Here is a 15,482-nt window from a genome sequence, read left to right as displayed (position 1 = left end):
TGACAGCCTGTTTGTAGAGCCGGCCAACGAGTTAAAATTTTAACTCGTTGGAGCCGGCATTTGAAGTGCATGGTGGAATGTTTTTACGTCCCGTTCCGTCAACTATGATTTAATCGAAGTTACCCAGAAACGGACACTACATATTAATTATACCACGAAAAGCCATTATTATATATACAAGATATATGATATTACAGTGGAATGTCTAAACGGTGTATAAGCCAGGTCAAATAAATAAATAAAACGTTTCATCTGTGGAAAATAGTGTTTTGTTTACCACTTTCCTAATGGCTTTGGAAACTACGATAGCTAACCTTGTTTTGTGACATGTAATTGTAGACGTAGAAATTACTGTTTCTAAGGTGTTTATGTTTGCAGACGAGCCATGTGAATGTTCCAGACATGGAGTCATCGCTTCTTGCATGTCCCATTTGTACTCAGCCGGGCTTCATTAACGTCGATTCTTTGTGTCATGGTCTTTTATATGCTTCGACGAGAGAGTTCCTCTGCCCTGTCTGCAATGATGTTTTGAGAGGGCTCGATAAATTTACAATACATCTATTTAGCCATTCCATACTTCGTGGGCAACATATAAAAGGAGTCCAGTCATCTACCTCAATAGAAGAGCAATCTGTATTATCATCCAAAATCGCTGGGCCTTTATCCTTAAATTTAAAGAAACCATTAATCATTTGCGATTCATTTGCCGACTTTCGTGTATCTTCACCAGTTGACGAAGATAGCAGACAGCACAAAGAGGAAGAGAGTTCACAGACCACATGTAATATACACAATTTGACATTTGAACACGGTGACTGTGTCCGTGAAGTGTGTGCAGCCGTCGACGATAGTAGGAGTGCTGTTGATGATGCAGTAGTTGGGAGTACGTCTGAAAACACGCAAGAAGGGAGCAGTTGTGCGATAATCAGCAATAACGAAGCGAGTATTAAAGAGTTGAGAGAGTCAGAAGCGTCTCCGACGGTCACTCAAAGCTTCCAGCAAAATATTTACAACTTGCTACCCTCTGAAGGTAAAAGAGCATGTGCTGACGAAATTGCGATGCCGATAACCAAAGTAACTGACAGCGAGTCCACCACAGAGAAACGCCCGTCCAACGAAATAGCGAATCAATTTGGATCTTCAGGACACTGTACTACTAGCTCAGCAGTTTGCGAGATTTGTCAGTTCTCATTTACTGAAGATACTATTCTGGAAATGCATAAGCAATTGATTCATTCAGATCTTAGCCCCAGAAGCAGTGATTCAGCTTTAGAATCTGATAATGCAGACGTTGGCGATGTGAAAAACTATCCTTGCCTTCTGTGTCCTAAATCATTCAGAATGAAAGGGAGTCTAATGGTGCATGTTCGGGTAGCTCACAATGGTTTCCCAGCAGGTAATACAGATTGTGCAGCACAATTCTTCATAAACGACAATAATTTGCCATGAAAAGTAATGGTGTTGATGTTTGCAGGAAGACTGGAGACATTCAGTCAGCGTGAGCAACGTGCCAAAGATGATCGAAGTTACACTTGCAGTACATGTGACAAATCTTTTAAAAAGGTATGCCACAGTACCGGTTTGAAATTGCAGGTTATTTTACAGTCTGTCACATAAATATTTTGTAGACAGTGTAATGGTACACAAAACCTGTATTTCACACACACACACACACACACACACACACACAGTGTTAGAATTAGTGAACAGGGGAAAAATAACACTTAATATATGTACATAGGAATTTACATAGTTGAAAACACTAGGTTGACAAGGATGAGGCAGGTAATTAATTGTTTGTGTTCTTATAATAAGAATCTTTCTGGTATTAGGAAATTAGGGTGGCCAGTGGTGATTAGAACTTCCATGTGTTTGAATACAAGGCCAGTCTGTTTAAAGCAGTGCAAAGTTCCTCCATTTATCACTGTTGTACGATACTGCCTTGGTTTTATGTTCATAATGCAACACCGGTCGCTCATTTCACAGCACCAACCACTGCACGTGCTACTCTATTGCTCTTCTTGTTTCCTCTGCTGACAATGACATGGATTTTCCGCTGTGTGTACCACGGCTTCCGATTTGTTTTCATGAAAAACTGACACAGTGTCCCTACATAATGGGTGAGATGTTTAGCTCAGAGAGAGCATGTCAGCTTTATCCATTCCTGAGCTTTGGTGTAAGGTTTGCTGGAAGGGGGAGGGGGGCAAGGAGGGAAGATGTCATAGTGCAAAAGTGTGTTATGAAATGAAGTCACCCCAACTCTGTGTTATCGAGAAGTAATCCTTCACTGGAAATAAGTTCATTTAATAATCTCCTTTTTGTTGTCCAATTTTCTTCCATAATAGAAAAAAAAGCTGTTTTGAGTTTTTTTGTTTAGTCTTTCTAGGTAGATACGAGTTCAGTTTAGCTCTTATTCCATGGTCATGAATAAAGATGTTTGTGCAGTAATTATGAAAATTATTGTTCCTGTGTGTAACTGACTGGAAAATGCATTTGTGTGGTGTAGTTTAAATCCTTACAATGAGTGTCATTACTATTTTTGATTGTTGTTACAATGTCCGGTTACTGTAGTTTGAAACTGTATTCGTATTTTGTGCCATTGTTCACCATAAAATTATTCCATAGCTAAGAATTGAATGCAGGTGCGATTAGTAGGTAACTAGAAGGCACTGGCTTTTACACATTGATGACATGGCTCTGTGGCCACAATATGTGGATAACCCTCTGTTTGCAGGTGTCTTTTGTGTGTTCATACCATTTCAGTTGAGAATCAATATTCATTCCCAGAAATTCAGTGTCAGTTATGCTGTCTTTAGAGGTAGACTGCTACCTAAATTTTTATAGGAACATTTTCCTTCTTCGAACTGAATTTCATGGCAATTTGTTCAATGCAAATTTATTGCATATTGTAAACAGCTTTGCAGGTTTCATTTGGATTCTTTGGAAAGAGTTTTTTTTTCCCCAGTGACTAGAATGTTGCTATCATCAACAACAAAATTTTTTTTGCTATGAATAACACTATGTAGAAAGTCATTGGTATATACCAGGAACAGCATCTATATCGCTAACAAGGGAAGGCCTCAGACACGACCAACTGATTCGGCTCATATTTGGCAGATCCCTTGTTTGCGACCCAAAATGAAAGAGCCTCAGATATTTTGGCTCAACAACCCCCCATTTTTGGAAAAACTACCCCTAAATTTCATGACGCACAATCGAGTAAGTATCGATGGTATCGGTAGATGATTAAGTGTATTTCATAAACATAAATAGGATCTGCAAAAGCATATTTTCGGAAGTCAAGTAAATAAACTTTTTTAACTGCTGCTTATATATATACCCATAAGGTAAATGCTGTTCAAGGAAAACGCCAATGGTATATCGACCAAGACATATGAGAGTAAAGAACCTGTGTCTAATTCTCAGTTGCATTCTGCAGTTTTCCTTTTATTTGAATTTTTTTCCCATTTCATAACTGGTAGGCATAGGAGGATTACTAAGATTGATAGAAAATAATTACAAGGTAGGCAAATAAATTTCTCAAATGACTTGAGTTAGTAAAAAATTAAAATTTTATCCTGGTTGATTTACAATGTTTGTGTCACTAAATATCGTACCTGTTCTCAATTTCTTTTGAACAATGATTTAATGGATGGTACTTGTTGGATAAACACTTGAAGCAAAATACTCATAACATCAAGAACATCTAATGAATATAGTATTTGCACAATTATGTTGTTCTTTCTGAAGATTCAAATGAATACAAACTTGCTTTAAATTGTAAAATATTTCTGCTGGGAATTAATTTTGATGCATACCACACATACGATAACATTATCAGAAAACTCAGTGCTGAAAATTGATCATGAATAGTGCTGTGAAATTTATTGCATCTGGTTGGTTGTGTTATTCCTGTTGGGTTTCAAGAAGCAGACTGTAATTTTGAAGCATTGAAATCAAGTTTTTAACTTGGTGATAAGAATAAACATCACACGGCTGTTTGGTGGTATTATTTCTGCTGTGGATGCCGCACATGACTGTGTTAGTTGTCCACCCCAGGAATCCAATATCAACTAAACCTGTCACCAGCAACATATGGTTGTAAAATGTTCTCAAGATATGTTTTGTAAATTGAATTTTTGTATTTCCCAGATTTGATGCAAGTGAAGTAAACATCCCCTTAACAAGTTGGTTAAACAATTGACTTCTTCTGTACCTCAAGGGCCAAATTAATCATTAGTTTCTTATAAGCACAGGAAAAAGTTTGAGAACAGTTTTCCAGACATTGTGATGGAATATTGGACCATATACGAATTTGTTATTTTATGTACAGTATCAAGTGGAGAAGGATTATTTTTTTCTCCCTTATGTGATAATATGTTTAGAATGCTCGTCTTCGCAGCAATCTTTCTCAGAATTGTGTTCATACAACAAGGCTTACAATTTTAATTCTTTACTAATCCAAGTTATTTGAGTAATTTATTTGCTCATTTTGTTGTTATTCTTCATTGATTTACTTATCTTATTAACCCTCCTATTCCTACCAGCTTTTGTGTGTGTGTGGGGGGGGGGGGGGGGCAGGGGGGGGGGGGGTGTTAAAGAAAGACAGACTGTAGAATGCAACTGGGAATCAAACACAGGTTCTCTCCTCCCTAGCCAGGTGCCTTGGTTGCTACGCCAGTGGCACTTCCATTTAATGGCACAGTTCTTATGAGTACATAAGCAGCACCCAAAAAATTCCTTTCCTCAACTTATAGGAAAATATGCTTTTCTGGATCCCATGTACACTGCCCAGTCACATTAATGTGACTGTCTGTCAAAACCTTGAATAACCACCTTTTGCAGAGCAGACTGCTGCTGCTGCTAGACATACAGAAAGAGGGTCAAGAATCCAGTCCCGTGGTCAGCTGTGCTAAGTTTCTCAGTTGAGGATCCAAGGTGCAAACAGCCCAATGCAGGGTTTAAATCCTAGCAGTTTGGTAGCCAGGGGAACACACACGTGTGTGACACATTGTGTTGTCCTGCTGGTAGGTGCAATCTTGCTGAGGAAAACACATTGGATCTAGGAGTGGGCATGATCCCCAAGGATAGATGCATACCTGTGTTGATCCATTATATATTCCAGAATTATGAGATCACCCTGCGAATGACAAAACAAACACATTGCCCAGACCATAACATCTCTCTCCTGCCCTGGACTATTCCGATAATTGTTGCAGGGTGGTTGCTTTCAGATATTTCACACCTGTATAGCATAAAATGTGGTTCACCTGAAAAGGCCACTTGTTGCCACTCATTGGACATCCAGTTGTGATGTTGGCATGCAAATTCCAGCCTTCATCACCGATGAACAGCATGGGTGCATGAACCAGACACCTGCTGCATAGGCCCATATGCAGCAACATTTGCTGATTGAGCATTGAGGAGACACTATTGGTAACCTCTTGGTTCATCAGGGTGGTCAGTTGCTCAATAGTTGCACATCTGTTACCCAGTACTCATGTCTGTGGCTTTCATTCACCCCAATCATCTATGGCTCTTGCTGCACGAGAGTTGCCTCAATGCCAATTTCAGATAACATCATTTTGCAAAGCATGGCCTACTTTAACCACGGTGGCATGCAATCAGTTTACAAACTTAAATGTTTTAGAAATGCTCCCTTGCTTGGCCTGAAAGTCAATGATCATGGCCTTTTGAATGTCAGATAAATTGCTCTGTTCCCACATTTCAATGACGATTGCACAGTTCTCTGCATTGCCCTGACACACTTTATATACCTGCCACCGCTAGTGCTACCCCCTTGCACCTGTGAGTGGTTATTGCGTGTTGACACAGAACGTAAATGGTGGTCACATTAATCTGATTCGACCATGTATTTTGTTGAAAAGGCTCGGTGCTCAATTTTCAGTTCTCTCTCAGTCCAGTTAGTTCCAAGTTGATTTTGTGTCAAGAACTTTTGGGATCAATTTTCTCAAAAATTGAAAGGCAAAATTCGTGAAGAGTCTTTGTCTTTCATTTTAGGATGTACACAAGTGACCTGCCAAACGTGAGCCAAATCAGTTGACTATAAGCCACTATCCGGGAACCTAGTACCAGTTGCAAGTCGACTGTCCAATGGCTTCCAGGAGCAACAAAAATTTGGTTTTCAGTATTTTGCATAATTGATTGATTTAAATTTTTTTAAAAAAGGCCGTTGTTACCTACTCATTAAGAGGTATAGTCTTATGTTAAAAGTTTAATACAATACACAAGTATTACAGATAGAAATTGTGTTTTCGTCTTGAGGTTATGTAACTGATGATGTGGAAACATCCAGACTTTATTCATCCAGTATTTAAGAATGAAACCACATAGTGACTTCCAACCAACTTTACATATAATTTGAAAACTTTTTCTTGCTGACCCCCCCCCCCCCCCCCCCCCCCCATACAAAATGATAAGAGGAAAAAAATTTATCGCTTACTGCATTTTCACCGTTCACACAGCAAAATTTCAGCATCAGGCATGATGCTTTAATTTAGTTGTTCTTCAACACTAAATATGTTCACAACACACTTTGCAGGCAGTATTTAAACATGTCACTGAATGTATCTGCAAAATTATGTCATCGTAAGACACATAGTTCAGGAGATGTGATGTCATAAACATTGAGATGCAAGAAACTCTTGCTTTTGCTTAAAATGGAGCTCAATTTACCCCGACTATATTCATCTAGTGTTTCATAATGAGGGCGCTTACTCACTACCAGTATACTTTGAGCATAATTTCAAATCTTTTGTGACACATTTAACTCATTTGTAGTGTAATCAAAAATTTGAAGCTTTTTTAAGCACTGGAATTTGATTCTGTATATAATTAGAGGTTTAGTGGTTGGTCCTAATAAGCTACCCTGCTGCTACTGATACTATTCACAGTCTTAAAATACCTGTTTTTCTATGTAGGTTTCATTCCTTAGCCCCAAGTACTCACTTTAAATGTGTTGGAGGAATTCCTGTGTGCTACTTTGTGTAAGAATTAAATTTTCTAGAGGTTACGAAAGGTGTATGTGAAAGTAAAAGTCACAGACAGGGTTATTGAAAGTTTATAGAGAGGTTTTCTCAAGATTTTACTGCTTTGGTGCAGTAGGTCTTTGATACCAATGATTATTCAAACCTTTAATTCCAGGAAATATTTTTAATTTCAGCACAAAAGTCTGCCTCCATAGCTAAGTGGTCAGCACCACTGATTGACATGCAGAAGACATGGGTTTGATTCCAGTGACTGCTAAGGATTTTGCTTTGGTGGGAGGACTGTAAAAGGGTGCACTGAACCTCGTGATGCTAGTTGAGGAGCTACTCAACTAAGTAGTGGCGGCTCTTATATCACAAAAACTGGCAGCGGCTGGGAGAGCTGACCCTACGCCCCTCCATGCAGCGTCCAATGATGCCATTGGCAGAGGAGCATACAGTGGTTGTACAGCACCGATGGGCCAACCACGACCTATGGACGGAGTTTTTTGCAGTGCAAAGATAGACTTACTATCCTCTCCTGACTCGTAGATCATATGGTAGGACTACTTCCTCTTCCCACAGATTGACCCTGCCAAAAGACCTTCCTGTCCACTTCAAACCTTCTTTTCTGTATATTGTTCAACTGATGGTCAGAATGGTCCCTAGGATTCTGGTTTGGAAAATAAGTCACAGGCAGGGAAGTATTTTACACATTCAACAAGCATTTTCAACCCAAATGTTACATCTGAGTTGGCATTCTGACTTCTGTGTATGTGCTTACCCTGTAATCATTTATGTTGATGCAGACGTGTATCTACTTAGAAAGAATTGCTGTACCCATTCAGTGATAATGCAGGCAAGCTGTTATTTGCAATTAATGGTTTGTGTGTGTGTGTGTGTGTGTGTGTGTGTGTGTGTGTGTGTGTGTGTGTGTGTGTGTGTGTGTGTGTGTGTAATACTATGACACATCATCAGATCTGCCATGAGGACTTGATGCTGTCAGTGTTACATTTAATAAAATATTTTTCTAACCATCGAGAGTTTAATTTTTGATAGGTTTCATAATGAACTCTCATGAAATCGTTCACTATTCAAGATCATGAGTATCTATATTGAACCAACCACAGTCAGTTGAAGAAGTAGATGTTGATTGGACAGTAAATTGCGATGTTAATGTTAGAGATATCATCAATGGGAAACTCCCCAATTCACAGTTTGGTTTCAGACATGGAAGATCAATGACACGAACTGTACACTGTCTCCAAACCAATATAGAAATCATCTTAGCGAACCGAGGGGGAAAGCTCCATGCAATTTTCACAGACTACACTAAGGCGTTCGATACAATCAATAGATCCATTCTAATGAAGAAACTGAAAACCACCTTAAGCCCAAGTCATTATCTGTTGCCAATCCTTAGAGATCTTCTCACTAACAACTGGGTGAAAATACATGATAGTATAGATAAACCCAGCCTAATACAGCAAACAGTTGGAGTGTTGCAAGGTGACCCATCGAGCCCCTTACTCTTCATCTTAGCTACGGCAGACATAATTGAGACAATAAAACCCAACAATGTACTGTGAGAGGTTACAAAATTGGCCATACTCAGTTTTGCATGTAGTGTTCAAGTATTTTATACTTTAATTAGACAACATATCCAGAAGAATTTCAGTGAAATGATCTCACCTATGGAAACTTGTGTTGATACATAATATTCTTTCAGTGTCATATATGTGGTTTTTGAGCGTTAACAGATATATATTACGAATCGATAATGTGAGTCATTTTGGAGGGGAAATATCACATCAACATATAGACTATTTCTTTCTGAATGGTTTCAAAGATACCACTGTTTTAAACTCTGGATGATTGCCATATTGGCAACTTTAATGCAAAATAAATACTCACAGCTGGTGCACAAAGGTGCTGTGTTGATTCTTGATAGTTGTGGCTTGGCCTACAAAAACTATAGTTGGAAGGTGTTCCTGTGGCAACAAGGAGCGAAATACTTTGTGCCAGCATGGAATTTTCACACATTCCTGGTGGCTAATGGTAGCCCTATTGTGCCTTAATGTTTCCCTTGTGAATGTATTTGTGCCTGGCCACTAAGGCCACCTAACTTTTCTCCACAAGATTATTTGTAAGTGTGATTAAATGTTGAAATTTACTGGCAAAACGTTCGGACAAGAGGGAAATTGCTTTACTAATATCAAGAGCTCAGATGGAAACCCAGTTCTAAGCAAAGAGGGGAAAGCAGAAAGGTGGAAGGAGTATATAGAGGTCTATACAAGGGCGATGTACTTGAGGACAATATAATGGAAATGGAAGAGGAAGTAGATGAAGATGAAATGGGAGATATGATACTGCGTGAAGAGTTTGACAGAGCACTGAAAGACCTGAGTCGAAACAAGGCCCCGGGAATAGACAACATTCGATCAGAACGACTGACGGCCTTGGGAGAGCCATTCCTGACAAAACTCTACCATCTTGTGAGCAAGATGTATGAGACAGGCGAAACACCCTCTGACTTCAAGAAGAATATAATAATTCCAATCCCAAAGAAAGCAGGTGTTGACAGATGTGAAAATTACCGAACTGTCAGTTTAATAAGTCACAGCTGCAAAATACTAATGCGAATTCTTTACAGACGAATGGAAAAACTGGTAGAAGCCGACCTCGGGGAAGATCAGTGTGGATTCCGCAGAAATGTTGGAACACGTGAGGCAACACTGACCCTACGACTTACGTTAGAAGAAAGATTAAGGAAAGGCAAACCTACGTTTCTAGCATTTATAGACTTAGAGAAAGATTTTCACAGTGTTTACTGGAATACTCTCTTTCAAATTCTGAAGGTGGCAGGGGTAAAATACAGGGAGCGAAAGGCTATTTACAATTTGTATAGAAAGCAGATGGCAGTTATAAGAGTCGAGGGACATGAAAGGGAAGCAGTGGTTGGAAAGGGAGTGAGACAGGGTTATAGCCTCTCCCCAATGCTATTCAACCTGTATATTGAGCAAGCAGTAAAGGAAACAAAAGAAAAGTTCGGAGTAGGCATTAAAATCTATGGAGAAGAAATAAAAACTTTGAGGTTCGTCGATGACGTTGTAATTCTGTCAGAGACAGCAAAGGACTTGGAAGAGCAGTTGAACGGAATGAACAGTGTCCTGAAAGGAGGGTATAAGATGAACATCAACAAAAGCAAGACGAGGATAATGGAATGTAGTCGAATTAAGTCGGGTGATGCTGAGGGAATTAGATTAGGAAATGAGACACTTAAAGTATTAAAGGAGTTTTGCTACTCGGGGAGAAAAATAACTGATGATGGTCGAAGTAGAGAGGATATAAAATGTAGACTGGCAATGGCAAGGAAAGCGTTTCTGAAGAAGGGAAATTTGTTAACATCGAGTATTGATTTAAGTGTCAGGAAGTCGTTTCTGAAAGTATTTGTATGGAATGTAGCCATGTATGGAAGTGAAACATGGATGATAAATAATTTGGACAAGAAGAGAATAGAAGCTTTTGAAATGTGGTGCTACAGAAGAATGCTGAAAATTAGATGGGTAGATCACATAACTAATGAGGAGGTATTGAATAGAATTTGGGAGAAGAGGAGTTTGTGGCACAACTTGACTAGAAGAAGGGATCGTTTGGTAGGACATGTTCTGAGTCATCAAGGGATCAACAATTTAGTACTGGAGGGCAGCGTGGAGGGTAAAAATCGTAGAGGGAGACCAACAGACGAATACACTAAGCAGATTCAGAAGGATGTAGGCTGCAGTAGGTACTGGGAGATGAAGTGGTTTGCACAGGATAGAGTAGCATGGAGAGCAGTATCAAACCAGTCTCAGGACTGAAGACCACAACAACAACAACAACAACAACAACAATATTTAAAGTTTATGTATGTTTTACAGAATATTGTAATGTGGACAGCAGCTGATATTATGTTAATTGGAACTTCAAAATACATCAAAATTGGAAGTGGAATTTTTTAATAGGAATTGTAAAGGGTAATGAGGCATAAAACATGAGCAATCATATGTTCATTTACCTCATATTTGCTGCTTATATTTCTACTAGTGACAAATTACTCTATGTTAGAAACCATTGAGAAAAGAGTGCTTCTTTGTATCATGTTCCTTCTCCAGAAAGTCTATAGTATCACATGGTAACGTAATCCTATTAGTCTTTAAACATGCTGTTGGTGAACTGATGTAAGAAGTTCTTTAACAGTAGGTCCAAATTCCTTAGTACTACAGAATGTTCACAAGTAAATGAAAAAGATGAAGTTATTAGGGTTCTGTACCTCAATCAGTAAAAGCGGAACACTTATAGGATCACTTTGTCTGTCTGCCGAACTGTTTGAAACCCTTCTTTGTCAGGGAACAGGTACACATGTCAAGTTGAAATTTATGTCACATAATGACGTCTACAGTCCCTCGGTGATTAAAAAAAAAAAGTCAAAAATCATAAAAAATCTTTGATTTTTGGAATCAGTTAACTGTCTATAAACATAACTAAGATTGTAAGGAATCCTTAGTGCACGAGTCATACTCTAACCTTGCCAATTTTTTATCTATGTATTTTGTGTCTATATAGCACATTAAGAAAGTCATCTAAGTTCATGGAGTACAATCAGAAAATGAATTTCTACATGTTGTGGATGAGGTAACGTGATATGTACTGACAGCAGCACCACACATTCAAATGTACTTGTATATTGCAAGGCATAAAGAAAGACATAAAAGAAAGTAACTTTCAGGATCGAATTTCTCCCTCGTGGAGAAACGAAGGGGGTATTTTATAAATAGAAAATAATATTTAGAATTCAACTGAGTATTTTGTTATAGATTGTATGGAATGGAAATGCATAGAAACAATATGAGATGCTTAGGTTTCGGGAGTAGATGTACAATAGCTGTGTGTTGATCTGACACTAGAGTGAGGATACATATCTTGGTTTCATTAGGAACTTCAGTTATCTTCTTGCATGTTATTTATTTTGCTATTATAAATTATGTAGAAAATTATTTTTGTTTTAAAACCTTTCTTTGTAATCAAGGGAGTGACAGTTACTTCCTTTCATCCAGGTATTGAAATTACTGTGTTCATTATCTTTGTATCCTGTTGATTTTCCCTTTCTCTTTGGCTATGTTGTGAATAAGTACTGTCATAATAATAATCAGTTTTATTTCCAATTTACTAGCTTCTTTTTATTTACACAACCCTGTTGTGTACAAAAATCTGAAGAAACTCCTGAAGTCTTCTCATGTTTTCTTGGTATTCTTAGATTTTCATAGCTTATTACATACTCAGTTTGAAAGCAAACATACTTTACTATATTTTTTTGCTATTTTTGTGCATACACATTCACATTTATGAAAGAAATGAAAACTGGCTACAATTTAACATATTTTTTTATTTTGTTGTTATCAGGAAAATCATCTGACACAGCATATGAAGACACATGATGGAAAACAATGGGCATGTGATGTATGTAGCAAGCTATTCACAACAAAATATTTTCTTAAAAAGCATAAAAGACTTCATACAGGTAAGTTGTTGCTTTTGTATGTTCTAATCAAAATTTTTGGCAATTTCTCTAAATATCTTCAGGCTTAGACGAGAGACTTCCTTCAGCAATACAATGACCAAGATTTATTTCTTCCTTTTGCTTTGTAATGTCTAAGCAAATACTGAGTTTCTAGTACAGTTAAAATGCGGCCTCATAAGCAGAGAGACCAGTCTTTTGGCCTATAAGCTTGAGTTTTTTTTGTTTGTTGTGAAATTGTAAAATATAATAAGTGTGACTGTCACCAAAACTTTTTCCTGACATTGTCTTCAGTCAGCGTGTGACATAAGAGTGTCATAATGTTGATAGAGTATGAATTTCTTAAGAGGAGTGTCACAGTTGATCTGACATTAGATTTAAAAAAATATGAAAATCAAGATTTAATTAATAACTGAAATTTACTCTTTTAAAACAATGCATATTGTCACATTATTAGTTGCTGTTTGTTTCATGATCAAAATCTGGCATGATAAACACTTCACATTTTCATTGATTAACAACAGGCACTTCATTATGTGTTTGGATGATATTGCTCATAGCAGAAAAAGTTTTGACTGACTAAGATTGCTCCTACGTTGTTCCAAAACTTTTCTTTATTCATGGTTCATGGTTCTGCAGCCATTATGGCATCATTCCAGAGCTACACTCAATGAGACTTCTTTATTCACATTACCAGTTTCAGAAGCAGCATTCAATTTTTGTTTGTTATCGAGAAAGAAACTTTGCTGCTAACACATGGCAGTGTTGACAGTTAAAGTGTTGTAGTGATACAGTTGTAGTAGCATTTTTCATGATTTATTTGATTTGAACAGGGAGGTGAAAATGAGCAGTCCTAGCACATTATTGCCCACATGCAAATGGGGTTTATTGTGTGGTTTCAATTCCTGTGGTTCTAGTACATCTGACCAGCACCCTTAAAGAATAGTAGGATGCCTTTTACTAGTTCTTTATTAGACACAGTTTCTTAAGGACTTGATAACCCAAATATTCTGTCTTTTTTTAATTTCTAAAGCTTTGCATTGGAAGATTTTGTGTGGCACAATTTCATCACCCTCACCACATATCCTACACATAGGAGCTTCTTTCTCTGTATCCCATACCATTGCGTGTAAATGTTTCGTACGCTTCCCATGGCCTGTCATTAGTTGTACCATGAGTTTAGTCTGTCTCTTGTTCAAGCCCAGGAGTACAGAACTTTTAAAACATGGCTGGCATCATTAGCTTGCCATACTTTTGTTTTTGATTCATAGTACAATATTCTGCATCCTTTCTGATCCAGTTTCATAGTTTTAATTTTACTGTCACCTTAGTGATGGTTAACATAGGTACTGGTTCAATAAATGGAGTTGCTGCATTTCAACTGGCACCCTTGTAAGCTCTATCATTGCCACTGATTCCTGAGTGACCAGGGACCCACAGCACGTGTACCCAGTTGCTTTCTTCTAGTCTCACAAGGGCTTTGTGGTATTTTACAATGATCTTTGATCTCATTACAGGGACAAATAGAGATTTCAGAGCTGCTAGGCTGCCTAACTAATTGTAAATGCTGTGGTCTCCATAGCACCTACGCACAACTTGAGAGCAGATATTTTTGCCTGAAATATCGTGGCCAGCTTCCCCAGGGAGATTGTGCTCTCTAGTGTAAACTGTACCAGTATACCCAGCCCCCAGTGCTTTTGTCTATTTTCGATCCATCAGTAAATCAGACAATGTTTACTGCATGATGTCATGGTGCATTCTTCCACAGCTTTCTCCTTTCATTTGTTACCTGGAAAGGCTTATTGAAGCAGCTGTAAGTTATTGCATAGTCAACCAGCATTTCCCTGCCCATTCCTGCATTTACCACATTGCCTGTAATGGTGTGGGATTCAGGATATCCTAAAGTAGCTCCTAGATGGGCAGTATGTTGCTCAATATTTCCTGATGCACAATAATATTGACCATCTAGGAATGAGGTTGAGAGGTTATTCAGTAATATTGAGAACATCAAAAAGTTTGTAAATATATTGTCCTGCCTAGAATTATTGTGCCGCATGGGAATATTTTGTCCTCTGTGAGCTATATTGAAAATATCTTTTGACAGTCTCTTGTGTGCTGCAGAGACCAGGGAGGTTATGTTACATTTGGTTTAGTTTATTGTTGTTGTGTGAAAATGACAAGATGAAAGGTGAAAAGATGAAAGAAAATTATTATTAGAGTGCATCATAATGTGTAAATCAGTGGTCATCAAATTGTGGCCTGTAGGTTGAATGCAGCCCTTAACATAGACAAATGTAATGTATTGTGAATACATAGAAAGAAGGATCCTTTATTGTATGATTATATGATAGCGGAACAAACACTGGTAGCAGTTACTTCTGTAAAATATCTGGGAGTATGCATGCGGAACGATTTGAAGTGGAATGATCATATAAAATTAATTGTTGGTAAGGCGGGTACCAGGTTGAGATTCGTTGGGAGAGTGCTTAGAAAATGTAGTCCATCAACAAAGGAGGTGGCTTACAAAACACTCGTTCGACCTATACTTGAGTATTGCTCATCAGTGTGGGATCCGTACCAGATCGGTTTGACGGAGGAGATAGAGAAGATCCAAAGAAGAGCGGCGCGTTTCGTCACAGGGTTATTTGGTAACCGTGATAGCGTTACGGAGATGTTTAATAAACTCAAGTGGCAGACTCTGCAAGAGAGGCGCTCTGCATCGCGGTGTAGCTTGCTCGCCAGGTTTCGAGAGGGTGCGTTTCTGGATGAGGTATCGAATATATTGCTTCCCCCTACTTATACCTCCCGAGGAGATCACGAATGTAAAATTAGAGAGATTAGAGCGCGCACGGAGGCTTTCAGACAGTCGTTCTTCCCGCGAACCATACGCGACTGGAACAGGAAAGGGAGGTAATGACAGTGGCACGTAAAGTGCCCTC

At 38.4% G+C, this 15,482-nt stretch overlaps 1 protein-coding gene across 1 annotated transcript in view; it reads left to right on the top strand.

The window, feature by feature from the left end:
* Window positions 1–283: 283 nt before the first annotated feature.
* LOC126457255 (zinc finger protein 252-like) overlaps window positions 284–15,482 on the top strand; it is an 81,043-nt gene continuing 65,844 nt past the window's right edge. Inside the window, exons 1-3 of the mRNA XM_050093416.1 lie at window positions 284–1,396; window positions 1,475–1,563; window positions 12,429–12,546. Coding sequence (XP_049949373.1) covers window positions 403–1,396; window positions 1,475–1,563; window positions 12,429–12,546 — 1,201 coding nt within the window. The 5' untranslated portion in view covers window positions 284–402. The remainder of the gene's footprint in view (window positions 1,397–1,474; window positions 1,564–12,428; window positions 12,547–15,482) is intronic.

This window comes from Schistocerca serialis, chromosome 2 (assembly GCF_023864345.2).
Source record: "Schistocerca serialis cubense isolate TAMUIC-IGC-003099 chromosome 2, iqSchSeri2.2, whole genome shotgun sequence".
Lineage (NCBI taxonomy): Eukaryota > Metazoa > Arthropoda > Insecta > Orthoptera > Acrididae > Schistocerca > Schistocerca serialis.
The sequence above is the reverse complement of the archived record's forward strand: the minus strand, read 5'-3'. Positions and strand labels throughout refer to the sequence as shown.